Source organism: Ranitomeya imitator, chromosome 1 (assembly GCF_032444005.1).
Source record: "Ranitomeya imitator isolate aRanImi1 chromosome 1, aRanImi1.pri, whole genome shotgun sequence".
NCBI lineage: Eukaryota > Metazoa > Chordata > Amphibia > Anura > Dendrobatidae > Ranitomeya > Ranitomeya imitator.
Genome location: NC_091282.1, coordinates 1,073,170,549 through 1,073,198,490, shown reverse-complemented (window position 1 = coordinate 1,073,198,490; position 27,942 = coordinate 1,073,170,549). Strand labels below are relative to the sequence as shown.

At 44.7% G+C, this 27,942-nt stretch overlaps 1 protein-coding gene across 4 annotated transcripts in view; it reads left to right on the top strand.

Moving 5' to 3' along the window:
* Window positions 1-27,942, top strand: part of NEK1 (NIMA related kinase 1) — a 195,962-nt gene that overhangs the window by 108,167 nt on the left and 59,853 nt on the right. For all 4 annotated transcript variants that reach the window (XM_069744213.1, XM_069744211.1, XM_069744212.1 and 1 more), the window contains 6 exons: window positions 13,830-14,009; window positions 14,703-14,765; window positions 17,050-17,269; window positions 20,252-20,395; window positions 21,297-21,497; window positions 24,747-24,944. In XM_069744213.1, the coding sequence (XP_069600314.1) occupies window positions 13,830-14,009; window positions 14,703-14,765; window positions 17,050-17,269; window positions 20,252-20,395; window positions 21,297-21,497; window positions 24,747-24,944 (1,006 nt within the window). The remainder of the gene's footprint in view (window positions 1-13,829; window positions 14,010-14,702; window positions 14,766-17,049; window positions 17,270-20,251; window positions 20,396-21,296; window positions 21,498-24,746; window positions 24,945-27,942) is intronic.

Genomic DNA, 27,942 nt, shown 5'->3' with positions numbered 1-27,942 from the left:
GTTGCAGAATTGCCGCAAAAATTTCCCCGGCAATTCTGCAACTCCTGCCGTGGGTATATCGCATGCAGAATTGGCATGCGTATTCCTGCTAAACACTAGCGTTTTGCAAGCGTAATTAGCTTGCAGAATGCTAGCGTTTTCCAAGCGATCTGTAGCATCGCTTGGAAAACTGATTGATAGGTTGGTCACACTTGTCAAACATAGTGTTTGACAAGTGTAACCAACTTTTTACTATTGATGCTGCCTATGCAGCATCAATAGTAAAAAGATCTAATGTTAAAAATGATAAAAAAAATAAAAAAAATGGTTATTCTCACCTTCTGACGGCCCCCGATCTCCTCAGCGGTGCACGCGTCGGCTTCCGTTCACATGGATGCTTTTCGAAGGACCTGAGATGACGTCATGGTCACGTGACCGTGACGTCATTCCAGGTCCTTCGCACAAAGCATCCTTGGGAACGGAAGCCGCAGCGTGCACCGCTGAGAGGCGGGAGGACTCCGGGGGCCGTCAGAAGGTGAGTATATCACTATTTTTTCTTTTAAAGGGAACCTGTCACCTGAATTTGGCGGGACCGGTTTTCGGTCATATGGGCGGAGTTTTGGGGTGTTTGATTCACCCTTTCCTTACCCGCTGGCTGCATGCTGGCCGCAATATTGGATTGAAGTTCATTCTCTGTCCTCCTTAGTACACGCCTGCACAAGGCAAGATTGCAGCAGTTTTGCACATTCTGTGGATCACAGGTTCAGTGCTCCACCCTTACCTTGCCGAGGTTCTCCATGGCTCTGTCCATCATTCTTTATCCCCTTCCTTTCGTCCAGCTCGGACTCATCCTTCATAGTGTTCTCATCAGGCTACCTGGCCAGGGTGACGTGCGTCTATCCAGCTAGGCCGCCCCTCCCCCTTTTCAGTATACGAGCTTGGCGTAGAGAGGCCCTCCGGCCTCCAGGTCAACGAATGCTCGGTAAATCCGGTCAGCAATTTTTAGGCTTACCAGGTCAGAGCAGAGCTCCTTCTTCTGGGTTTAAGGCGCACTTTACCCGGGCAGTGGGCGCCTCCTGGCATATCATATAGGACCTCCGCCCTGCACTTTTACAGATCAATGATCGGTCCTCCACATGTTCGCAAAAAAAAAAATGTTTCAGAGTCCGCCGACTTAGGTAGAAAGACCTTGCAGACAACGGTGGTGAGTTTCTCCAATCTGATTTGCGTTGACTGCTCTTCCCGCCCCAGGAACTGCTTTGGGACGTGCCATGGTTTCCTGTGTCCCCCAATGAAGCGATAGAGAAAACAGGATTTTTGGTTGCTTACCGTAAAATCTGTTTCTCGGAGCCTTCATTGGGGGACACAGCTCCCTCCCACGTTGAACAGCTCTGTTTATTGTGTTATATTGTTAAAGTTTGAGTTTTCTTTCTCTTTTACATGTTGCTTCTCCTACTGCCTTCTCACTAACTGAATATCCTACTTCCTGTTAGTGGGGTGTACACTGCGGAGGAGGAGCTAACTTTTTTATTTGCATAGTGTCAGCCTCCTAGTGGCAGCAGCATACACCCATGGTTTCCTGTGTCCCCCAATGAAGGCTCCAAGAAACAGATTTTACGGTAAACAACCAAAAATCCTGTTTTTCGTGGTTTTATCATGTTTTTAGCAAAAAAGCATGAAAAATCCGGAACGTGTGCACACAGCATAACACAGTCTAGTAAGTGACACATTTCTGGAATCAAGGTCTTGTACCCTATATTATACTGTTCTCCGATTAAATAACAAAGAACTGCTGACGGATTCCCTATAACTTCTAGAGATATAGAAAAATCCCACTCGCATACATATGACGCAGAATGTTAGCGCTGATGAGCAAGTTGTACTGTAACAAAGACATATGAACATGGCCTTCATGGCGATGTCACAAGGGCACGCTGCGGAGGGGAGAGGTGATTTACAGCTTGAACCTCTGCATTGATTATATCTTAGGGCTCTTAATTTTTCTTAAAGACGGCAGAATTTTTAATGCCAGTGAATTATAAAGACTTGAGCTGATTTGAATTTCTAAGGTACGAAGCAAGTAAAACGCAGAAAGAAATCAGCGGATGAGCGATTGTATATTTTAAGCAGTTCTACTTTAATTTTCTATATTTTCAAAACATTTTTTCACAAAGTTTTAGATAGGTAAAACTGCTTTGTTTCCTTGTAGTCTGTTGTTTTTTTTTTAACAACTTCACAAAGGATCATGGGTAGCAGATGACATCTATATGGCTATAATGCGTTTCTATCTGCTACACTGACACAACGTAAATGTGTCTGATGGCGTTCTTTTCCAGCCCAGCAGCATTGCCACCTTTTGATTTCCCCAGAGATTCTATTGGTAGTGTTTGTGTTATAGTTAGCAGTAAAGTATGGGGCACTGACACTCCGACTTCATATTATGTACCCAAAGCAGACAGAAATAAACCTGTCAACTCCAGCAGCTTACATTCCTGTTCTGTACACTACAATAGTCTCATTGACATAAGAGTAGTCGTGGTGCTTTTTATTACTCTCCAGATAGCCATTAATTAAAGGCCAAAAGAAGCACTTCATAAAAAACACCTTATAAGCTGTGTATTTGTCCTGACCTTTTGCACAGCTCATAGTGTCCCTCCCTTCCGTTGCTCCAAAAGAAAATGTACAAGTTAATGGCAGCAAAAAGTTAAATGGCATAAAGAAAATAACAACTTGTAGCATTTCTAGATACGAAGTCTGCAAATCGAACATTTTAAGTTGTTATAGATCATCTCACTCGGCAGCATACGGAGGAAGACTCAGGAACGCTGTCTCTTTAAACTGCTCACTGGTTTATTAAGAATACTGCATAAACCAGTGCAGAGTTGTAAAAAACAAAACACAACCTTTCTGGCCTAAGGAAAAACAAAAGCATAATACAAAGCACAGTCCTTGTTTTTGCGGGGATCCGACCACTCAGGGTTAGCACAAACACGAAGACCTCTCTGGAGTTGGCCTCTCCAGACACACTGAACACTGAATACCTCAGAAGGTCGAGTATTTAAATCCAAGACCACACCCTGGAGTGGAGATATGATGAACAACCTCCCACCCCCTCTATGGTTGTTAAAGGGAACCTGTCACCCCCAAAATCGAAGATGAGCTAAGCCCACCGGCATCAGGGGCTTATCTACAGCATTCTTTAATGATGTAGATAAGCCCCAGATGTATCCTGAAAGATGAGAAAAAGAGGTTATATTATACTCACCCAGAGGCATTCCCGCTGTGGTCCGGTCCGGCATTCCTGCTGCGGTGCGGTCCGGGGCCTCCTATCTTCATAGGATGACGTCCTCTTCTTGTCTTCATGCTGCGGCTCTGGCGTACTTTGTCTGCCCTGTTGAGGGCAGAGCAAAGTACTGCAGTGCGCAGGTGCCAGGAAAGATCAGAGAGGCCCGGCGCCTGCATACTGCAGTACTTTGCTCTGCCCTCAACAGGGCAGAGTACGCCTGCGCCGGAGCCGCAGCGTGAAGACAAGAAGAGGACGTCATCCTATGAAGATAGGAGGCCCCGGACCGTGACACCCATCGGACCGGACCACAGCGGGACCGCCTCTGGGTGAGTATAATATAACCTCTTTTTCTCATCTTTCAGGATACATCGGGGGCTTATCTACAGCATAACAGAATGCTGTAGATAAGCCCCTGATGCCGGTGGGCTTAGCTCATCTTCGATTTTGGGGGTGACAGGTTCCCTTTAACAAGAACAAACAAACTTCTGGGTTTCAAATCACTGAAACTAATAGCCTCAGTGAAACATATCTCCCCTCCAGAACTTTGCCAGTGACTTTGTCACAAAGTACAGAAGGAAATATGAGCCATTAATGGTTATTATCCAGCAAAAAGAAGCTAATGTTCCTCTTTTGTTTGTTTTCTTTTCCTCATCTTACCCAGCTCTGTGCTGCACCTTTGTTTTGATGCTGCCAGGGCTTCCTGTGGATGGTATTACCATATAAACACCTGTTCCCTCTCCCTTCTCACAAACCTTGCCCATAAGTGTCTGCATGCCCCTTCCTTACTAGATGTGAGGTACTTCTATGATTACTCGCTGTCTATACACACAACACAGATTTGTTACTAACACTGCAAAATCTGCTTGTTTCTCAACGCAAGCAAGAAATAGCCAGGTCTTTCACCGGGAAGGAACAACCACGGGAAGGGCAGCATCCAAAAAGGAAAACCACCTATGCCAAAACATGGTATCCATCCACAGACAGCTGTTTCGGGTATTTGCCCCTCATCAGTGTGGAGTAGGAAACTGGCTATTAGGAGCAGTGCCTAGTTTAGAGTTCTAGAGAACAGCGCTCCTGGATTTCTTTTACAGATATACAATGTCCTGTTCTCTCAGGGTTAATTTTGCTGGCCTCTTTCGATCTGGGAGGGGTATTTATACTTTATACTCACTCCACTAGGATTCCTTGTCAGCTATACTCTTGTTCTAGTCTGTGTGCCTGACCCCTGGGGTGTGTGCCCGGTTTGCAATTGTTTTCCTTGTTCTCCGTGCGTTACTCTGTTTGTTCTTCTGGATTTCCGACCTCTGGCTTCTCTTCTGACAAGCCTCCGTCTCACCCCTTTGGTACCGCGTGATCTCCTTGTTCAGATTTTGGCTTGTTTGACTACTCTCCTGTGTAGAAAAATCAGCCGCACTCTTATGGTATATCTTTGCAAAAATGTGATGTATTTATTCACATGTGTTGAGACAAAATTTTCATATATATACACACACACAGCAGGGAGTATAAACGAAGTAGTAACGTTTCGACCCTGCCTCGGGTCTTTCTCAAACTCCTATTGTTGTGGTGTCAGGTCTTCCTGCTTCTGTGGGCGTGACACCACAACAATAGGAGTTTGAGAAAGACCCGAGGCAGGGTCAAAACGTTACTACTTCGTTTATACTCCCTGCTGTGTGTGTGTATATATATGAAAATTTTGTCTCAACACATGTGAATAAATACATCACATTTTTGCAAAGATATACCATAAGAGTGCGGCTGATTTTTCTATATTGGACTTGTTGTTGGGTTTTTCCCAAGTACAGCCAGCACCAACCTAAGATAGCTGAGTGTGCTCCTTTTTTCTTAATATACTCTCCTGTGTAGATCGTCTCCTCTGCACCCTGGCATCTGGCTCCTCCCCCGACCACCTCCTACTCTGTCACATGGTTCAGGTCCTGGTTGTTACCTGGTTAGTAACCTGGCACCCTCCCTTGCTGCTGTGTGCAGTGTTTCCCACAGCAGTAATTCCCGGGAGCCATGACAGCAAGTATTGCCTAAATAGACATCAGGAGAGCTGAGAGATTGTTACTGTGATAGGACTCCACAGAGGTCACATCACTATGCCGTTCGTAGACCCATTGCTATCACTCACCACTGCAGTAACACTTAAGGTACCTTCACACATAACGATATCGTTAACGAAATCGTTATGTGTGACAGCGACCAACGATCAGGCCCCTGCTGGGAGATCGTTGATTGCTGAGGAATGATCAGGACCTTTTTTTGGTCGCTGATCACCCGCTGTCATCGCTGGATCGGCGTGTGTGACACCGATCCAGCGATGTGTTCACTTGTAACCAGGGTAAATATCGGGTTAATAAGTGCAGGGCCGCGCTTAGTAACCCGATGTTTACCCTGGTTACCCGGGGACTTTGGCATCGTTGAAGACAGTTTCAACGATGCCGAAGTCTTTCCCATGATCGTTGGTCGCTGGAGAGAACTGTCTGTGTGACAGCTCCCCAGCGACCACACAACGACTTACCAACGATCACGGCCAGGTCGTATCGCTGGTCGTGATTGTTGGTAAGTCGTTTAGTGTAACGGTACCTTTAGCTACTTTGCGTTTGCTGTCTGAACCCCCAGGGGAGCTTTGTCTGAGAGATGCCTAGTATTTAGTTTTCAGGCCTCAACATTGTACATTTTTCAAGTGTTTTAACCATTATCATGCCAAATAATTGTATTTGTTGTAATATTATGCAATGCTAGGCCGTCTCCGCAGAGCGCTGCTGTATTAATAGATCTGGATTGTAGAGTTGCCTGGCCTTCAATACGATTCTCATAAACTGATCTAACCTGAATTTCTGCTGACCAACCCCATATTTTCTGTTTACAAGCCAGGTGAAAGGATCTGGACCTTTGTGGTTGGAATGTCACCAATTATAAGTATGCAGCATGTGATGAGACGGCATTTGTCGTCAGGAGGGAATGCACACTATCTGTCACCATTAGAAAACATTCTATCACCTGCAGCCTGCAATTCTCATCCCTGGTGAAAGGTTAATTACAGCTAAAATGGAGTGTCAGGAGCATCTTCTGTGTGGTCTCCAGGTGCAGGCCTTGTTTGTTTGACAGGTGGAGATGAGGAGCACATAACTTCTCTTCTTCACACGTACACCCATCATCTCTGCTTACAACTTCACATTATGTGCTCTTTTTACCTAGCTGCTAGGCCATGTCTGTTGGAAGATGGGTTCAAGGGAAGTTAATAGACAAAAAGGGTAATGTCCTAATGTCTAAAAATACAAATGATCTCACAAGAAATATTCAATAACCTCAGCCTAGTAAAATATACACATTATCTTATTTTTCCTTCTAGCACTCAAGCTCATAAAGTCCTTTTTACATTGTTCTGCATAATAGAAGTGCAGATGTGAGAGCAGATAATGCTGACATTTTCCATCCCTGCTCATAAAGCCTTATCCAGGTTGAGCCCAATTTTATTTGAAATATCAGCATTTTTACGCACCAAATCAAGAGTTGGAATTGCTCCCCAGCGTGTCTGAAGGAAAGAATTACTTTTTCTTCTATAAGCCTTTCTCCGAGGAGATCCCTAGTTTCATCTCTAATGCTTAAATAGCCATTAGGAGCTCCCATGTACTAGTTGGGCTTTCTCTAGATTATAATCTGGCCATGAGTATACAATGGGTGAAAAAGTGTTTGCCCCCTTCCTGATTTCCTATTCTTTTGCATGTTTGTCACATATTTCAAATGACCAAAAAAATGTAAATATTAGATAAAGATAACACTGGTAAACACAAAATGCAGTTTTTAAATGAAGTCCTTTACCCCTTTCACGACATGCGCCGTACTATTACTGCGCATGCCGTGTCACCCCCTTTGATGTGGGCTCCGGTGGTGAGCCCACATCAAAGTCGCGACATGTCAGCTGTTTTGTACAGCTGACATGTGCGCGCAATAGCGGCGGGTGAAATCGCTATTCACCCTCCGCTATTAACCTGTTAAATGCCGCTGTCAAACGCAGACAGCGGCATTTAACCGGCGCTACCGGCCGGAAATGATGTCATCGCCGACCCCCGTCACATGATCGGGGGTCGGCGATGCATCAGGATGGTAACCATAGAGGTCCTCGAGACCTCTATGGTTACTGATGCCGGCCTGCTGTGAGCGTCCCCCTGTGGTCGGCGCTCACAGCACACCTGCATTTCAGCTACATAGCAGCGATCTGATGATCGCTGCTATGTAGCAGAGCCGATCAGGCTATGCCAGCTTCTAGCCTCCCATGGAGGCTATTGAAGCATGGCACAAGTAAAAAAAAAAATGTTTTTAAAAATATGAAAAAAATATAAAAGTTTAAATCACCCCCCTTTCGCCCCATCCTAAGTAAAACAATTAAAAAAAAAAAAACCCTACACGTATTTGGTATCGCCGCATTCAGAATCGCCTGATCTATCAATAAAAAAAAGCATTAACCTGATCGCTAAATAGCGCAGCGAGAAAAAAATCCGAAATGCCAGAATTATGTTTTTTTGGTCGCCGCGACATTGCATTAAAATGCAATAACGGGCGATCAAAAAAATGTACCTGCACCGAAATGGTATCCTTAAAAACGTCAGCTCGGCACGCAAAAAATAAGCCCTCACCCGACCCCAGATCACGAAAAATGGAGACACTTCGGGTATCGGAAAATTGCACTTTTTTTTTTTTTTAATCAAAGTTTTGAATTTGTTTTCACCACTTGGATAAAAAATAACCTAGATATGTTAGTTGTCTATGAACTCGTAATGACCTAGAGAATCACAATGGCAAGTTAGTTTTAGCATTTAATGAACGTAGCAAAAAAGCCAAACAAAAAACAAGTGTGGGATTGCACTTTTTTTGCAATTTCACCGCACTTGGAATTTTTTTCCCGTTTTCTAGTAAAAGACATGGTAAAACCAATGGTGTCGTTCAAATGTACAACTCGTGCCGCAAAAAATAAGCCCTCACATGACCATATTGACGGAAAAATAAAAAAGTTATGGCTCTGGGAAGGAGGGAAGTGAAAAACGAAAACGCAAAAATTTTGAAAAAGGGCGGGACTTGAAGGGGTTAGGATCCGTTGTGAAAGTGATTGCCACTTAAACCTAATAACTGGTTGGGCTACCCTTAGCAGTAACAACTGCAATTAGGCGTTTGCGATCTCTGGCAATGAGTCTCTTACAACTCTCTGGAGAAATTTTGGCCCACTCATCTTTGCAGAATTGTTGTAATTCAGCCGCATTGGTGGGTTTCTGAGCATGAACGGCCTTTTAAGGTTCTGCCACAGCATCTCCATTGGATTAAGCTCAGGGCTTTGACTAGACCACTCCTGTTGTGAATTCTGTGGTCAAGCTCCCTCCTGTGGTCATGAGTAGTACTGCGGCTGGTTCTGTCTATGAGCTTCCTCTGGTGGATGTGAGTGGGGCTGCGGCTTCTGAGTTTCCTTCCTCAGGTGACGAGGTTAAGTCGTTAGGTGCTGCTCTATTTAACTCCACCTAGTTCTTTGTTCCTGGCCTCCAGTCAATGTTCCAGTATTGGTCTTGCTCTCTCCTGGATCGTTCTTGTGGCCTGTCTTCACTGCATAAGCTAAGTTCTGCTTGTGTTACTTTTGTTTGCTATTTTTTCTGTCCAGCTTGCTATATTGGTTTTTCTTGCTTGCTGGAAGCTCTGGGACGCAGAGGAAGCACCTCCGTACCGTTAGTCGGTGCGGAGGGTCTTTTTGCGCCCTCTGCGTGGTTGTTTGTAGGTTTTTGTGCTGACCGCAAAGCTATCTTTCCTATCCTCGGTCTATTCAGTAAGTCGGGCCTCACTTTGCTAAATCTATTTCATCTCTGTGTTTGTATTTTCATCTTTACTCACAGTCATTATATGTGGGGGCCTGCCTTTTCCTTTGGGGAATTTCTCTGAGGCAAGGTAGGCTTATTTTTCTATCTTCAGGGCTAGCTAGTTTCTCAGGCTGTGCCCGAGGCGCCTAGGTCTGGTCAGGAGCGCTCCACGGCTACCTCTAGTGTGGTGTGATAGGATTAGGGATTGTGGTCAGCAGAGTTCCCACGTCCCAGAGCTCGTCCTATGTTATTATTAACTATCAGGTCACTTTGTGTGCTCTTAACCACCAGGTCTATTGTGTTTCTGAATCACCAGTTCATAACACACTCCAAAGTATTTTTCTTAATCCATCCAGAGGTGGAGTTTCTGGTGTATTTTGTACCATTTTCCTGTTGCATAACCCAAGTGCACTTCATCTTGAGGTCACGAACAGATGGCCGGATATTCTACTTCAGGATTTTTTGGTAGACCTAAGAATTCATGGTTCCGTTTACCACAGCAAGTCTTCCAGGTCCTGAAGCAGCAAAACAGTCCCAGACCATCACACAACCACCACCATATTTTACTGTTGGTTCGTTGTTACTTTTCTGATAATCTGTTTTGCTTTTGTGCCAGATGTAATGGGACATGCACCTTCCAAACTGTTCAACTTTTGTCTCGTCAGTCCACAGAGTATTCCCAGAAGTCTTGTGAATCATCAAGATGTTTTCTGGCAAAACTGAGACAAGCCTTTATGTTCTTATTGCTCAGCGAGGTTTTTTCGTCTTGGAACTCTACCATACAGGCCATTTTTGCCCAGTCTATCTTATGGTGTAGTCATGAACACTGACATTAACTGAGGAAATTGGGGTCTGCAGTTCTTTGGATGTTGTTGTGGGGTCTTTTGTGACTACTTGGATGAGTCGCCTCTGCACTCTGGGTAATTTTAGTCAGTCGACCAGCCATTCCTGGGAAGGTTCACCAGTGTTCCATGTTTTTGCCATTTGTAGATAATGACTCTAAGGCTACTTTCACACTAGCGTCGTTTGGCCTCCGCTGCAAGGCGTCGTTTTGCAGAAAAAACACATCGTGCAAAGTTGCCCGCAGGATGCGTTTTTTCTCCATAGACTTTCATTAGTGACGCATTGCGATGGATTGCCGCACGTCGCATCCGTCGTGCGACGGATGTGTCGTGTTTTGGCGGATCGTCGGCACAAAAAAAGCTACATGTAACTTTTTTTGTGCGTCGTGTCCGCCATTTCTGACCACGCATGCGCGGCCGGAACTCCGCCCCCTCCTCCCCGGACCTTACAATGGGGCAGCGGATGCGTTGAAAAACTGCATCCGCTGCCCCCGTTGTGCTTTTACTTCACAGCATGCGTCAGTTCGTCGGCCCGACGTACTGCGACGGGCCCGTACCGACGCTAGTGTGAAAGTAGCCTAACTGTGGTTCAATGGAGTCCCAAAACTTTAGAGTTGACTTTAACCTTTTCCAGACTGATAGATCTCAATTACTTTGTTTCTGATTTGTTCCAGAATTTCTTTGGATCGCGGCATGTCTAGTTTTTTTTTTCATTCTTTATTTAAATTTTCAAATTTAAAGAACAAACAAACATTACAAGTATTATAGGACGATACAAGCGATACAAAAAGAAAATCAAGCTCACAAGACTCATCATAAAGAAATGCAAAACATGAAAAACTAATCAATAGTGGAGGTGGGGAGGGGGGGTGATCTGGCCAATAATCACTGAAATCATAACTTATCAGGTAAAACAAATATGGCATGTGTAGCTTTTGAGGAATCTTTTGGTGTAATTCACTTTGTCAGGCAGATCCTATTTAAGTGATTTCTTGATTGAGAACAGGTGTGGTAATCAGGCCTGGGTGTGGCTAGGGAAATTGAACTCCACTTCCCAAAGATGTGATAAACCACAGTTAATTTATGTTTTAAGGGGGAGAGGGGCAATCGCTTTTCACACAGGGCCCTGTAGGTTTGGATAAAGACCTTCATTTAACAACTGCATTTTGTTTGGTGATCTAAAACATTTAAGTGTGACAAACATGCAAAGAATGGGTAATAAGGAAGGGGGCAAGCACTTTTTCACACCACTGTGTATCATCCATGCTTAGGTAACGATAGCCGTTCATGTAATAATAATAATTTATATAATAAAATGATAAATGTACGTGAACTATTTGATAATTTACCTTCCTCAAATATCAATTTGACACCGTCTACAAAATGCCTTCCTTAAAGTGAATGCCCCAATACAAAATGAACCATATTGAAGGGGTTGTCGCCAAGTTTTTCTAAACTCATGAAGGCCACATCTGCCTAACTGTGCCATCACAAGGATATGAATGTATCATTGTACAATTATATGTAGATGAGATGTACTCTCTATGGAAGGTGGGTGACTATTAATTTGCGTGCTGTAAATCATATTAAAGGGTTTTTCATCTACATTGATTTTTATCACCTGTTTAGATCTGATACTGCACATCAGCTCCATTCAAATGAATAGGAACTCTTGTATAGTACCTTGGAGCAGCCACTAAACCGGAGGAGGAAGTGGTAGCGCCCCTCTTTGTACGCTACATTTGTTGACCATCACTGATCTGATATTGATGACTTATTCTATGGATAGGTCTTCAGTATTAGTGTAGCAGAAAACCCCTTTATTTGCTAACATAGTGCTTTGACTGTGAGATGTAATCATCCCAATGCTATAAAAAGTGCCAAAATAGCAGATATTTATACCTTTGCAGAACTATAATAGTTGAAGCTTATAGGGGTTTTCTGCCCTCAATCTTGATCGATAGCCATCCACTTTGTATTGCACTTATATGTTCACATCACTCTGTCTTCCCAAGGCGCATGTGATCAGGCCCCCATAAAAGTTTGAGGCATCACCTGATAACAGGTACAGGCAGGAAGCATAACAGAGTGTATACCCTCAGAAGAAGGACAATCATGAGAAAGGTTATTTTGGGAGCTTTGTTTTATCTTTCATACTGCCTGTTTTGTTGGTTTTTGTTTTTTTTATAAAGCGAACCTGCCAGTATCATCAATTCCCCTAAGCTGTCAATATGGGCATGTAGGTCATAAGAAGCTCAATAAAATTAATAAAATGGTATCTTGATATCTGCAATCTGATGTCTTATTCCAGACAAATCCACGTTTTACTCAATATGTAAATGATCTGTTAAGATCTATGAGCCGGCCACAGATCTCACCGAGAAACTGCCTCCAGAGATTATTTTAAATGAAAGGGAAAGTTACCAGTGTTAAGCTTTAGTCACACTAAACGACTTACCAACGATCACGACCAGCGATCCAGCGACCAACGATCAGGGGAAAGACTTCGGCATAGTTGAAACTGTCTTCAACGATGCCGAAGTCCCCGGGTAACCAGGGTAAACATCGGGTTACTAAGTGCAGGGCCGCGCTTAGTAACCCGATATTTACCCTGGTTACCATTGTAAAAGTAAAAAAAAAAAAAAACACTACATACTCACATTCTGATGTCTGTCACGTCCCCCGCCGGCGTCCACAGAGTTAAAACTGCTTTCGGCAAGAGTGCTGCTAATACACGTGCTGCTGCCGAGAGCTTCCCTGCACTGACTGTCAGCGCCGGCAGTAACAGCGGTGACGTTACCGCTGTGCTCTGCTTTACGGCCGGCGCTGACACATTAGCAGCGCTCCTGCCGAAAGCAGTTTTAACCCTGTGGATGCATGGGGACGTGACAGACATCGGCCCTGCGCTTAGTAACCCGATATTTACCCTGGTTACAAGTGAACACGTCGCTGGATCGGCGTCACACACGCCGATCCAGCGATGATAGCGGGTGATCAGCGACCAAAAAATGGTCCTGATCATTCCCCAACGACCAACGATCTCCCAGCAGGGGCCTGATCGTTGGTCGCTGTCACACATAACGAGATCGTTAGCGGGATCGTTGCTACGTCACCAAAAGCGTGACGTTGCAACGATATCGTTAACGATATCGTTATGTGTGACTCCCCCTTTAGTCTGCTCTCCTGATTTACATATCCCACACTGGTGAGAAACCAGCTCTGGAGGCAGATTCTGTGGGAGATCTATATCCTGCCCATAGATCTTTACAGCTCATTTACATATTAAGAAAAACGAGTTATTTAATTCAACTTATTATGACTTGTGTTTCCATAAAGATGGCTTTGGAGGGTTGATACTACTGATTCCCCTTAAATTTTATTTGGATGTTTTGGGTTGTCATTATGATTTAAAGAGAGAAAACACAGTAGTTTGACAATCAATGGTTTCACCCAACCACTAACTATGAGTGGAGAAAAAGTTTTGGTGTTATCATTCATATTGTCTGAAAAAATGCCAAGAAAGCAAAAATTCTGCTTGGGTATGTAAACATTTGAGCACAACTGTATATAGTTAAGTCTGGAGCAGTTGTTATGTAATGTGCGATTAGGTTGTATGTACGTTATTTTGCTGTGCTTCTTGCTCTGATTATTGCTGTAGATTTCCACTCTATCTGTGCTGGGGGGTTTTAGCCTGTAAAGTGTCATGACTGTATCTGCATATTGCATTTATACAAATTGTACAAATATACGTATACGTGTTATTTACATTTCTATATAATTTTTTTGTTTATTAATTTTTTTTCCACTTAGTTTTTAATCGTATTGTTTCTTTTATATTTCTTTTATAGTGTTTGTTTTTTGTGTTTATTTTTGCAGCTGGCTGCCCGGGGGTTCAAGAATCCTAATGTGCCTTTCAATGCTGCAGGACCATCTCCGGGCTCCCCTAGCCATGCAGCTCATGCAGATGTTGGGGGTTCACCTGTCCGAGGACAGTTTCACGTGAAGCCCAGTACTCCGGCCATCTCTATGACCTCTGCGCTGAAGAATGTTGGAGCTGTAGGTTCACTTCCTGCTCACTGTACGACCGTCCCATAGAGACTGAATGGAGCTGTGGCATGTGTGCCCATTGCTTCACATTAAAGGGCATTTTAATGTTCCATTCTTGGGATTAGTGTGGGTCCTAGATGTCAGACCCCTATGTATCTACAAATTGTCACCTATCACTCTGCTTTGTTGATGGGGAGGCACTTCCAACATCTTACTGATTGACAGCCGGCTCCCCACTGCCTAACTGCAGAGAATCTGCTGTCAGTCAACATAACATTGGAAGAGAAAGAGCCGATCTGTTGATTTGAGGTTGAATGAAGCCGGAGAATCGCCACCTGAGTCAGCAGATCTGTAGGTTCTTAGCCTAATAGCAAAAAAAACCAACAAAGTTCCGGATAACTGATAAAAAAAATGTATAATAATAACTCATTTAGCCATTATTGAATACCATTTAAAGGGTTTTCCAGCCTATCAAAATTATTGTTAACAGGGCTCAGATTGGTATAAAACAAATAAATAATGGCGATTCCCAACCCCTGCTGTCCTATGCCTTCCAGTCCTGTCGCTGAGGGGGAGTACTGTTTCCTTTACTGGTTTTAACTGGTTGTAACCCTATAGCAATCGTTTTGCTGGAAATCTACGGCTTGGCCCAATTTGATATTCTTTGTTTTGTTTTTTTATTCTCGTTTCTTCTGACTATAGGTTGAAGTAACAGAAATCAGGGACAACACAGAAGACTCCAAAAAAATAGACCCTTCAATCCAAGTTAGTACACATTATTTTTCTTTGCATGTTATGTGTCCTAACTGTCTTAGGGATTCTGGGTCAGGATTTGTTGCTGGGAATGATATACGATCACCCTCCTTTAGCCTGAACTGACCAGTTCTGGATACTTTAATTTGGGCTTCGACCCCATGCTGTCCACAATGGCTTCTATCCCCCCGCTGCTGGGGATCACCCGCTATACTGAGAGCGGTCCAGTAAGTGTCTAAGCAGACATACATACTGTATATTCCATAAATTGGCTTAAGAATAGATCACTACACTATATGTATATTCTTATCATTGTAATTAAATAGTGAAAATTGCAAAACTTTATCATATTTCTGTATATAAACGTCGCCAGGTTGAAAAGTGACCACTTTTTAATTGCATTATATTCCTGTGTTTTTTTTTGTTTGTTTTTTTTATAAATTCACTATACGGCTCCAAAGTCATGGGGCTTTATATTTAGTGCTAATTTTTATGGTCTTTACTAAGGGGGCGTGACTTACAGGGTAATAATGCAGAGCAGCCTGAAGCCATGCCCCCAGAGAACCCTTCAAGCCATGCCCCCTTGGTAAAGACTATAAAAATGACCAGTAAATAAAAAGACCCATATCTCTGGAACAGTATGGCGGATGTAAAAAAAAGCATACTAAAAGGAGTAATGGAAATAAAAGCAAAACTGGCCAATCTTGACCAGTACAGAAGTTTGCACATACTGTATATACTCGAGTATAAGCCGACAGCCCTAATTTTGCCACAAAAAACTGGGAAAACTTAATGACTCGAGTATAAGCCTAGGGTGGGAAATGCAGCAGCTACTGGTAAATTTCGAAAATAAAAATAAGTACCAATAAAAGTAAAATTAATTGAGACATTGGTAGGTTGCGTGTTTTTGAATATCTATATTGAATCAGGAGCCCCATATAATGCTCCATACAGTTCATTATGGCCCCATAGATGCTTTATATACAAATATGCCCCATATAATGCTCCATGCAGTTCATTATGGCCCCATAGATGCTTTATATACAAATATGCCCCACATAATGCTCCATACAGTTCATTATGGCCCCATAAGATTCTCCATATAACAATATGCCACATATAATGCTCCATACAGTTCAGTATGGCCCCATAGATGCTCCATATAACATTGCACCGCATGTAATGCTGCTGCTGCTGCAATAAAAAAAATGACATACTCACCTCTCGTCACTGCCCGCTGCTCCTCAGCATCCCGTCTCTCCGCACTGACTGTTCAGGCAGAGGGCAGTGCGCACACTAATACGTCATCGCGCCCTTTGACCTGAACAAATGAAGAGAAGGACAGCGCCACACCAGGAAGTGAAAAAGCAGCTCACATTTTATTGTGCCTCCTGCGGCAACGTTTCGGTCCGAGGACCTTTGTCAAGCACAAACCGAAACGTTGCGGCAGGAGGCAGAATAAAATATGAGCTGCTTTTTCACTTCCTGGTGTGGCGCTGTCCTTCTCTTCATTTGGATTTGGACCTTTTTTCTGGGATGGACCCCCTGGTGAGGACGTGCGCCCTGATGGCCATAGAGACGATGTAACTATAGGGGGCGGCCTTACTACATTTTTTGATACTTGCTTTGACCTGAACAGTCACTGCAGAGGATGCGGAAGACGGAGCGGCGGTGGAACGAGGGACAGGTGAATATGAAATATTCACCTGCTCCAGGCGCGGTCCCTGGCAGCTTCTCCCGGCAGATGGTCTTCGGCGCCCGCAGCTTCTTCCTCTGTCAGCGGTCACTGGTACCGCTCATTACAGTAATGATTATGCGGCTCCACCCCTATGGGAGTGGAGTCCATATTCATTACTTTAATGAGTGGGACCGATGAATAGAGAAGGAAGAAGTTGCCGGCTCCGGAGACCATGGGACATGCAGGGACCGCATCGGGAACTCCAGGAGCAGGTGAGTATGTGACCGTCATCACTCCCCCTCACCCGCCGACCCCCCCGCCTTCCATGACTCGAGTATAAGCCGAGAGGGGCACTTTCAGCCCATTTTTTTGGGCTGAAAATCTCGGCTTATACTCGAGTATATACGGTAAGTTTGCTAGAACTTCACACCAGTTTATTTTTCCTTGTGAGACTTTATTGATGGTGGTTAGTGCTTTGCTTCCATTTCCGCACGCCCCGAGTAACCAGAGCGATCTCAAGATCTCGTACATTCATGGCTTCCAGCTCTGGATTTCCGCCCCTGTATTCGGCAATGTGATTTGGTGGACGTGCATTTAGTGTCTCGTTCTTATTTTTAGGATGAAAAACGTCAAATACTCAAAAGATTGAATCAGAACCTTAAAGCTCAGGAAGATGTGGCATCGACAAACGAAGAAACCACATCAAAGAGTGACAGGGGTGACGATGAGCGCCAGCAAGAAAACAATGGAGCTGACCGCAAGAAGTGGCAAGCGGAAGGCCCAGTAATTCCCCTGTCGGAGATGGCCCTTATCGAGGACACTTTATGTGCTGCCGACAGTAAGTGCATGAGATTTCAGAAATATCATTCTCTTTTGCGGGAGCTGGAAAATTCAATGTTTTCTGCCATTGAAAAACAAATAGGAAAACCGTGGCAAAAATGCGGCATCTGAACAGGCACTTAGGCTGCACTGTTACTAGACATCAGTAAATATTAAAATCTGAAAGCATTTGTCCAGGTCTATAAAATCAATGGTCTATTCTTGTGAAATACCATCAGTATCAAATTGGTGAGAATCTGTCTCTAGGTATCTTCTCTACAGTCAGCTGGTGGGATGTCGGGAGTCGGACCCCCTATTGATCAGGTATTGATGACCTGTAAGACTCACTTTATGATGGCTTTCATGACTAGACTAGATACACGGTATACTGCTGCTGATTAGTATGAGAGGTGTACTGTGACGTCCTGCTGGAACTTTGGGGTGGGAGCTGCTTCATTGGCAGTATGGCTCCTACAGAGCATGCTCACAAATACTGAATAATAATGTAAACTTGGTAGAGATGGGTGAAGCAATGTTCAGCATGGGAGCCCTGATTCTCTTCTGGTCAGTTTGCCCTGCGAGATGCTATATGTGCTTCACACCGTAACCATGAGGACACAACAGGGCCTACTAATGGGCTGAGGCACCGGCAATGCGACTGGCAGGAGGCGATTAACAGGGCTCCTGTTTGGACCTCAGGGTCTTGCAAATATATTCGCTTATCTCTAGAGCTTGGCGATGGAGAACAGAACTAAGTTTACTTTCAGTGTATAGTTTTATGCTTTACCAACATAATTTTTCTGTTTGATTATCATGTGTCCTTATCGGCCACATAAATGCAATCTCCTATGATGTGAGCTCTAATTTAGTACGGACTAATGATTTATGTTATTAGAGTATTTTGCTTTACATCCACAATATTCTGTTTGTGTTGAAATTGTTAAAGCCATACTTTTACCTCTAATGAGGAAGTAATACTACATTAAAGGGATATTCCCAAAATCAAATTGTATCCCATATATTTGGGATAGATGTTTACTTACTGAATGCTGGGGGTCTGACCTCCAGGATCCCCAGCAATCCTGAGCAGGCACACTCTCACCTTCCCCTCCATTCATTGTGTTTGAGACTGGCATAGAAAGCAGAGTGCAGTGCTCAGCTGCTTCTTACACTCCCTTATTTAAAGGGTTACACCCAAAACATCAGGTAATTCCCCATCTATAGAATAGAGGCATAGCTTGCTGAATGCTCGGGATCCAACATCTGGGACCCCTGGCGATCCCAAATTCGAGGCACTGGTAACATGCGATCCTGAGTTCAGAGCTCTAAAACTCAGCAAACTCTGTCTGAAGAGGAGTTACTGCCAGAGACGTCTGAGTACAGCCGTAGAAGTCAGTACAGCCGTAGAAGTCAGTACAGCCGTAGAAGTCAGTACAGCCGGAGAAGTCAGTACAGCCGGAGAAGTCAGTACAGCCGGAGAAGTCAGTACAGCCGGAGAAGTCAGTACAGCCGGAGAAGTCAGTACAGCCGGAGAAGTCAGTACAGCCGGAGAAGTCAGTACAGCCGGAGAAGTCAGTACAGCCGGAGAAGTCAGTACAGCCGGAGAAGTCAGTACAGCCGGAGAAGTCAGTACAGCCGGAGAAGTCAGTACAGCCGGAGAAGTACAGCCGAGCCCTCCACTATTTCTGGCCGTCCCATGAAAATATTGGAGAATGGGCATGCGCACCTCCACATTTTTTTCAAGATGAGGCTGTAGAGTCTCATTCACAGAGTTCCAAAAACCCGAACTCTGAATAACGTGGTTCCAGAACCCCCATTTTGGCAACACTGGGGGTCCCAGCAGTTGGAACCCCAGGGGTCAGCAAGCTTTCCCCTGGGATCTTATGGATAGTGGATAACTTTTTAATTTTGGTAGTAACCCTTTAATATTAGGAGCAGATGACAAGTGAACACTGCTTTTTAAAACTGTGCTCTGCCGATCCGCATTTTCTGGGTTCCAGACCTACATTCATGGGACCCCTATTGAGCAGTAAGGACCCCTTTCCAGAATTTCTGGTAATAACCTATTAAGTTGGTGCCCACTTTCCTATAGTCTACCTGCACATTAGGCCGAATACTTTGTTTCTGCTGATCTCTTACTAGAACGCTCTGATGTGTAAGTATATATACAGACGGGACTTATTCTTCGCTATACTCTGGATCTATTTGTTAATCTCCTTTAAACATTTTATTGGCGCAGCCACTAGTTCAGATTCTGTACTTTACATTTCTCCGAATGACAGAAGTGCACCTGTGCAGGAAAGCCTGGTGAGATGGGGGCTCGTAAAGAGAATAATGTGTTCCATTAAAGTGCATTATGCTACCTATTGTCACTACCTGATTTTATTTACGGCATGGGAAGGAGCTTAATCCTGGCCAATAGTAAAATGTTGTGTGACTGCTCCATGTGGGGTTTCCGCATTGCTGAAAGTGTATTAACAGAACCACATGGGCTCATATTGAAAAAATAAAATCTGGAATAGAAAACACCTTTGTGCAGATGTACGGCGCTATAGAGCGATTATACAGGTTTCTGTAATATCCAGTTTCACATTAGCAGCATATTTCTGCAGTTTAAGCCTCCCTTCAGCCAAAAGCGACACTCATACTGAGCGGTCAGATCTGTGCGGTGGTTCAGCTCATGAACCATAAATGAGGCCCAAGCTGAAGATCTCAGACACAACACCGTATAGTTGTTACCACTCCGGCCCTCTTCAGCCTAAATTGTGGCTCTATAAGAAGATAAGTGGAGGCCACAGAGATGGATAATACTGTCGATGGGATGGGATCACCAAATATACTGAGCACAGCTGTCCCATTGATATATCGAAAAGTTGACCCTGTATACGATACCACTGCAGGGGGGAGGAGGAGAGCTGTCCAGCTGCAGGTCAGTGATGTTCCTGTGTGGCACAAGTAGCTTTTTGACACTTTCCTTTTTTTGGTTTACTATCCAATCCAGATAAGACTGTCGGTGGAGTGATAAAGCTGGATTTGGAGGAAAGACAAAGACGAGAATGGGGGAAGAGTCCGGCTGAGTCAGTTATGAAGATTTTGGGGGAAGCACAGCTCCAACTCCAGACGGAACTGCTGCAAGCCACCAGTGGTGAGAATTTCGTAGATGAACATTAAAGTGTTAAATACCCTGCCTGACACTGTTTACTGAGCATTGTTGTCTCCATCTAGCCATATGATGGCTGCATGTAATCACTGACTGCAGCGGTCTTACGCCACAGCCTGCTGAGATCATTGATTAGCTGCAGTGGTCCCTTGGGTAGACGGGAAGGGATGTCCTCTTTCCACCCAGTTACCAAGGTCTGGCAGGGAACATGAGAGCAGTGACACTACCTTGTGGCACATTTAGCATGCGGTTATTTGGCTACAGTTTTTGGTATCTCGGCAAACCCCGTTTATAGTGTTGTCAAGCAGCACACCTATCCAGGGGTCTGTAAGCTTAGCCCAATTCACACAATGAAACCGAGTCATCATTCACAGGAGTAATGTTGTTTGATAGAAGAAAACAAACTATTATTTTTGAAACTCCTGGACAACTGGAGTTGAGCAAAATGAGTGGCAGCAGTTGGTACTCCTTGACTGCCAGATCAGAGCACAATAAGCTTCCTCATACTTGCCAGCCTCCTGGGTGCTTCTTCTCATTAGCAGGCCCAGCGATGCGATGACTGCTGATCATGTTGTGAGGCCTACCATCCAGAGGTGGCACCAAGATGCTGACGGGTAATGGGAGGTTTGCTGCTGTCTGATCTGACAACCACAGAATACTGTCATGGCCGCTGGACCAGAGTCATATGAATCCTCTTGTTCAACAATGTGATCAGTCCTTTCCGCACATTAATGATCATGGAAGAATCTGACAAGGAAAGGACAGCGAGAGCTCAGGAGGCAGTGGTGGTGTCACATTCGGCCCCACTTCTGGCCTACAGGTACATTACTAAGGCTTGTACCACCATGAAGTCATGAACGTACATCTTCTGCACTATGACCCACAGGTCCAGGTGATACAATGACCACTGCGATGAGCACTGAGCCAACCCACCTACATGAGGAGGAAATATGCAAAGATCTCGCTGCAGATCTGGATTCGTTAATCTCCCCCGACATGCAGAACGTGCCTGTGGTGGACGAGGCCATGTCCTCAGTGAATGTTGCCATGATATCTCAATCAGAAATGGTTCCGGCTGCTCCAGTTGGTAAGTGGCCACTGTTTTACGGGTTTGATGTTTCTATTTTCTTTTCCTTTTACAGTGTGGGAGGTTACAACATATTACCATGTGGAGTTGTAAAGGTGGAGAGGAGTTTGCAAAAAAAAACCTCCTGTCCATGAGTTTAGACCTAGGAACTAGGAGCCAATGATTTACAAAAAAAAAAGCTAGAACTGGCAATGGCAGTGAATTTTATTGAGAGATTGCTGCTCTTGGATTGTCACTTCCACTAATGAAATTTACTGTAAAGGTACCGTCACATTAAGCGACGCTGCAGCGATATAGGCAACGATGCCGATCGCTGCAGCGTCGCTGTTTCATCGCTGTGTGGTCGCTGGAGAGCTGTCACACAGACAGCTCTCCAGCGACCAATGATGCCGAAGTCCCCTGGTAACCAGGGTAAACATCGGGTTACTAAGCGCAGGGCCGCGCTTAGTAACCCGATGTTTACCCTGGTTACCTTTGTAAATGTAAAAAAAATACAAACAGTACATACTTACATTCCGGTGTCTGTCCCGCGCCGTCAGCTTCCCTGCACTTTGTCAGCGCCGGACGGCCGTAAAGCAGAGCACAGCAGTGACGTCACCGCTGTGCTTTACGGCCGGCCGGCGCTCACAGTCAGTGCGGGAAGCTGACGCCGGGGGACAGACACCGGAATGTGAGTATGTACTGTTTGGTTTTTTTTACATTTACAATGGTAACCAGGGTAAACATCGGGTTACTAAGCGCGGCCCTGCGCTTAGTAACCCGATGTTTACCCTGGTTACTAGTGAAGACATCGCTGAATCGGCGTCACACGCCGATTCAACGATGTCTGCGGGAGATCCAGCGACGAAATAAAGTTCTGGACTTTCCCCAGCGACCAACGATCTCCCAGCAAGGGATTGTTGGTCGCTGTCACGCATAACGATTTCGTTAACGATATCGTTGCTACGTCACAAAAAGCAACGATATCGTTAACGATATCGTTATGTGTGACGGTACCTTAATTAAAAGGTCTCCACAAATGCTCTTATAGGTCCATAATAGCAAACAGAGCAAGTACTCGGCCTCCCCAGGTCCAGCTCTAGCGCCCTGCTGCTGTTCTGGTCACAAGTTTTGGTTGCAATGGTAATTTCACATTGATAGCACACATCACCGCTGCAGTCAATCACTGAGTTCAGTGGTTGTGCCAATGTCAGGTCATTGCCTTAACCAAAACACTGGGGCCCAAAAAAACGGTGCTGGAACGGGAAGAGAGAGCACCTGCTCTGTTGTTGTATTAGGTATAAAATTGCGTTTGGGATCCACTTTCCATAAAGTGGAAAACCTTTATAACCCTCGGAGAAAGATTACTTGAATTTGGTCATTAGTCGTCACCTTCTATTCTAAACTCGCATTTATTTCATATTCCATGTACATTGCTGCCAGGGTCTTTTCGGTAAGCGGGGGACTGCTGCGGACAGGCGTGACCATACCTATTTATATACGTTTTAGGAAAGTGTAACCTTCTTTGTATTCAGGTGAACACTCAAGAAATACCAATATATAGCAATGGGAATCCATGGCTGATGTATGCTGTGTGAGCGTATACAGTGACATATGCTTGAGGCTTCCATCTCCGCTATATATATCGGAGAAGCAATGTGAACATAGTCTTACAATGTAAGAAAAATGGTGATCAACAATAAATACATTATAACGCCCCATCGATACTGGTGGTTAGAGCTGCCCAGTAGTGCTTATGTCTAGCAGACTTGTAATAATAATAATAATTTTTATTTATATAGCGCCAACATATTCCGCAGCGCTTTACAAATTATAGAGGGGACTTGTACAGACAATAGACATTACAGCATAACAGAAATACAGTTCAAAACAGATACCAGGAGGAATGAGGGCCCTGCTCGCAAGCTTACAAACTATGAGGAAAAGGGGAGACACGAGAGGTGGATGGTAACAATTGCTATAGTTATTCGGACCGGCCATAGTGTAAGGCTCGGGTGTTCATGTAAAGCTGCATGAACCAGTTAACTGCCTAAGTATGTAGCAGTACAGACACAGAGGGCTATTAACTGCATAAAGTGAATGAGAACATAATGCGAGGAACCTGTTTTTTTTTTTGTTTGTTTTTTTGTTTTTTTTAAATAGGCCACACAGGGATCGTTAGGTTAATGCATTGAGGCGGTAGGCCAGTCTGAACAAATGAGTTTTTAGGGCACGCTTAAAACTGTGGGGATTAGGGATTAATCGTATTAACCTAGGTAGTGCATTCCAAAGAATCGGCGCAGCACGTGTAAAGTCTTGGAGACGGGAGTGGGAGGTTCTGATTATTGAGGATGCTAACCTGAGGTCATTAGCGGAGCGGAGGGCACAGGTAGGGTGGTAGACTGAGACCAGAGAGGAGATGTAGGATGGTGCTGAGCCATGGAGAGCTTTGTAGATGAGGGTAGTAGTTTTGTACTGGATTCTGGAGTGGATGGGTAGCCAGTGTAATGACTGGCACAAGGTAGAGGCATCGGTGTAACGGTTGGTGAGGAATATGATCCTGGCAGCAGCATTCAGGACAGATTGGAGCGGGGAAAGTTTGGTAAGAGGGAGGCCGATTAGTAGAGAGTTACAATAGTCCAGACGAGAATGAATAAGTGAAACAGAAAGAGTTTTTGCAGAGTCGAAAGTAAGAAAAGGGCGAATTCTAGAAATGTTTTTGAGATGCAGGTAAGAAGAGCGAGCCAGTGATCGGATGTGGGGGGTGAATGAAAGGTCAGAATCAAGGATGACCCCAAGGCAGCGGGCATGTTGCTTTGGGGTAATGGTGGAACCGCACACGGAGATGGCAATGTCAGGCAAAGATAGGTTAGTAGAGGGAGAGAACACGAGGAGTTCAGTTTTTGACAGGTTTAGTTTCAGATAGAGGGAGGACATGATGTTAGAGACAGCGGTAAGACAATCACTGGTGTTTTCTAAAAAGGCAGGTGAGATATCAGGAGAAGAAGTGTATAATTGGGTGTCATCAGCATAGAGATGGTACTGGAAACCAAATCTACTGATTGTTTGTCCAATAGGGGCAGACTTGTATTGCTTTACTAGCAGGCTCCTTTGGTACAGATATGCGGCCATTTCTTTTTGTCCTTTTCTCATAGAGGTATGTTGTCATTGCTCCTGTTCTGTCCTTGCTTATTTGCTGTTTTACTCTATAAGATTTGAAATAATTTATTTCAGTGCAAAAATGTGGCAACATGTTGAGATGTTTCACAGGTGAGCTCCATGTCCTCAGTGATGGAGATCGTTCAGCACAGACCCCAACTCAGGATCAAGAGACAGATGAAGGATTTCCTATTATTGTGGACCCATTGGAAGGATCAGTTGCACCCAAACCAGAAGAGTGTCTTTCTCCCATTCAGGAACAGGTTGATCCGGTCTCTCATTCTGACCACATTGAGGACCGATCCTGTGGTAAGCGGCCATTTTTGTCTTGTTTTCTGTTTACTCGTTTAGATTTTATCTTATCCTTTGAAAATATCGTCTAACCAGAAACACTTGTTAGTGTAGCTTTAAAGGTCTTGTCCGATACATAAAATGTCTGTTTTTAACCTCTAGCCACTTCTGTAATCCCTATATCTCGATCTTCTCATCCTTTGACGTTCTGTTGGAGACCCATAATTCACTGGGGAGTCTTAAGCGTGGCCTCATCGGGAGGCTGGCCCTGCAGTCACTTACCTCAGCTTCGATCACCCGCTTTGAAGTAGGACGTCCTCGTGGAACGGCGATGCGTACATGTGCCACAGCTTTGTCAACACTGCCCTCTGATAACATCCCAAATCAGCCGCAGTGACAGCAATGAAAAGTGATGAGGCGCAGCCCCAAAGCTTCTGTTACCGTCCTGAAATGGACCATCAACAGGAGGCGGCGCTGCGGTCACTCCTCCTGCTTTTATCAGCGCCACCCTCTGATAACTTCCTATTTCGGGGGCTGATTAGAAGCTGCAGGGATATTTTAGACATCGGAGGGTCCCTATGCGCCACCATACACTTTATATAGCAGTGAGATGATGGATTTCCTCCTTGGACTACAGCTGTGTGTGGAGGCTCCACCGTAAACATGCATGGTCTCCTCTGATGCAGAGATCAGGCTAGGCTTGTTGTCCTTTATCCTAGTGGCAGATAATGGTTAGAAGGTCAACATACACATTAGATCCTGGCCCGAAATTGATGACCCTTATCTAAGGTGTATGGCCGGGTAGAGATAGATCTTCCTAGAGGAACATGCTGCATTCTCAAGTGCTACAGGAATAAACCTGTAGAAAAGCTACCATTGAGCAGGATGCCCCGTGTACAGTAGTGCCCCTTCCTGACCCCATGCCACGTATGGGGGCTTCTACATTCCTTATCAAACAATCTCTTTCTATTACACAGATTTATACATTAAAAATGCTGGTTACAAATGTATATTTCAAAGTAATAACGTTGCAGATAATTTCCAGCTCTGGCTCTTATATGTAGCATACAAAGACCCCACACGGTCTAATATTCGTCACGATGCCATCCTTCTATCAGGTAATAATTCCCATCTTAGTAGGCAGGGTTACGTCCTCATTCTGAATGTTCCCATCAACCTCTCATAGGATCGGCGGATCATCCGCTCGGGCGTCTGTGACTTTCCCGCTGCTGCATGGCATTATGCATGGCGCGCTAATAATGGGCTTCTCTCTAGTGATATGAAGGCCCCTTATCATGGCACTTTATGTGGACATGCTGAAGTGCAATGCAGATAAGTGACTCCCAGGGGACTGGCGTGTCAGGCCGGCGTGTGTTTTTTCACCCCTTTAATGCTCACTCGGGACTTTCTGCTCTCGTCCCTTTTCATCTTTATCACACCATATCAGTCCGCGTCCTTTTAAGCCGGTAATGAGCCAAGTCTGGAGAATGTCCGTTCTTCATTCTGTTTATCCTAGTGTACAAAGGAGAAGGGAATCAATATGTTTTAAGTGATAATGTCCAATTTTATCCAGATGCCTTTCAAGTCGGCCTGGGAAGCGTCCTCATGAGATGTGCTCAGCTATGACGTGATCGCCCGGCTCCGAGCCGCAGAGAAAATGACCTTTAAGAATATTACACAGGTTCCATCTGATTTAGCTCAAACACGGCGGGGTGACGTTTTATGGTGCAAATGTTTTTGCAGTTGCTTCTTGTATAGTTTTGGCCATTACCATGTCAAGCTGTCAGGAAGCAAAACCAACTTTTACTGTTGCCTTGAATTCTTCTATGACTCCCGCCTGAAGGGTTAATCCAGGGCTTTAGAATATATCAAGCTGCTCCTATAGAGAGGTGCTTTGTGGCCGGGGTGACTAGCCACTTTATCCATAGACACCGACAGTGATGTGCCACCGGGACCGGGCGTGATGCCATTCATAGCGCCAGGGCTACGCTGGGGAGAAAGGTTAGAAAGGAGGACGGAATATTAATAGACGTCATCAGTTCTCTCTTCTTTACCAGTTCAGTATTTTTTTGTAATCTACTATATAATTGTCTAAGGGTCACTTCCGTCTTTCTGTCTGTCTTTCTGTCACGGATATTCATTGGTCGCGGCCTCTGTCTGTCATGGAAATCCAAGTCGCTGATTGGCCGTGGCAAAACAGCCACAACCAATCAGAGACAGGCACAGTCCGGAAGAGAACGGCCGCTCCTTACTCCCCGCAGTCACTGCCCGGCGCCCGCACACTCCCCTCCAGTCACCGCTCACACAGGGTTAATGCCGGCGGTAACCGGCCGCGTTATGCCGCGGGTAACGCACTCCGTAACTGCTGCTATTAACCCTGTGTGTCCCCAAGTTTTTACTATTGATGCTGCCTATGCGGCATCAATAGTAAAAAGATCTAATGTTAAAAATAATAAAAAAACAAAAAACCTGCTATACTCACCCTCCGTCGTCCGACGATGCGCTCGCGCCTGCCACCATCTTCCATTCCCGGCGATGCATTGCGAAATTACCCAGAAGACTTAGCGGTCTCGCTAAGTTATCTGGGTAATTTCGCAATGCATCCTGGGAACGGAAGATGGCAGCAGCCGCGCGCGTATCGCCGGAGCTTCGGTGGATCCCAGGGGGTGAGTATATAACTATTTTTTATTTTAATTATTTTTTTAACAGGGATATGGTGCCCACACTTTTGTATACTATGTGGGCTGTGTTAGATACCGTGTGGCTGCTATATACTACATAGGCAGTGTTATATACTATGTGGGCTGTGTTACATACTATATGGGCTGTGTTATATACTGTGTGGGCTGTGCTATATATTAGGTGGCCACTGTTATATACTGCGTGGGCTGTGCTATATATTACGTGGCCAGTGTTATATACTGCGTGGCCTGTGTTATATACTACGTCGCCTGTGTTATATACTGCGTGACTGCTATACTGTATACTGCGTTATATAGTATGTGGCTGTGTTATA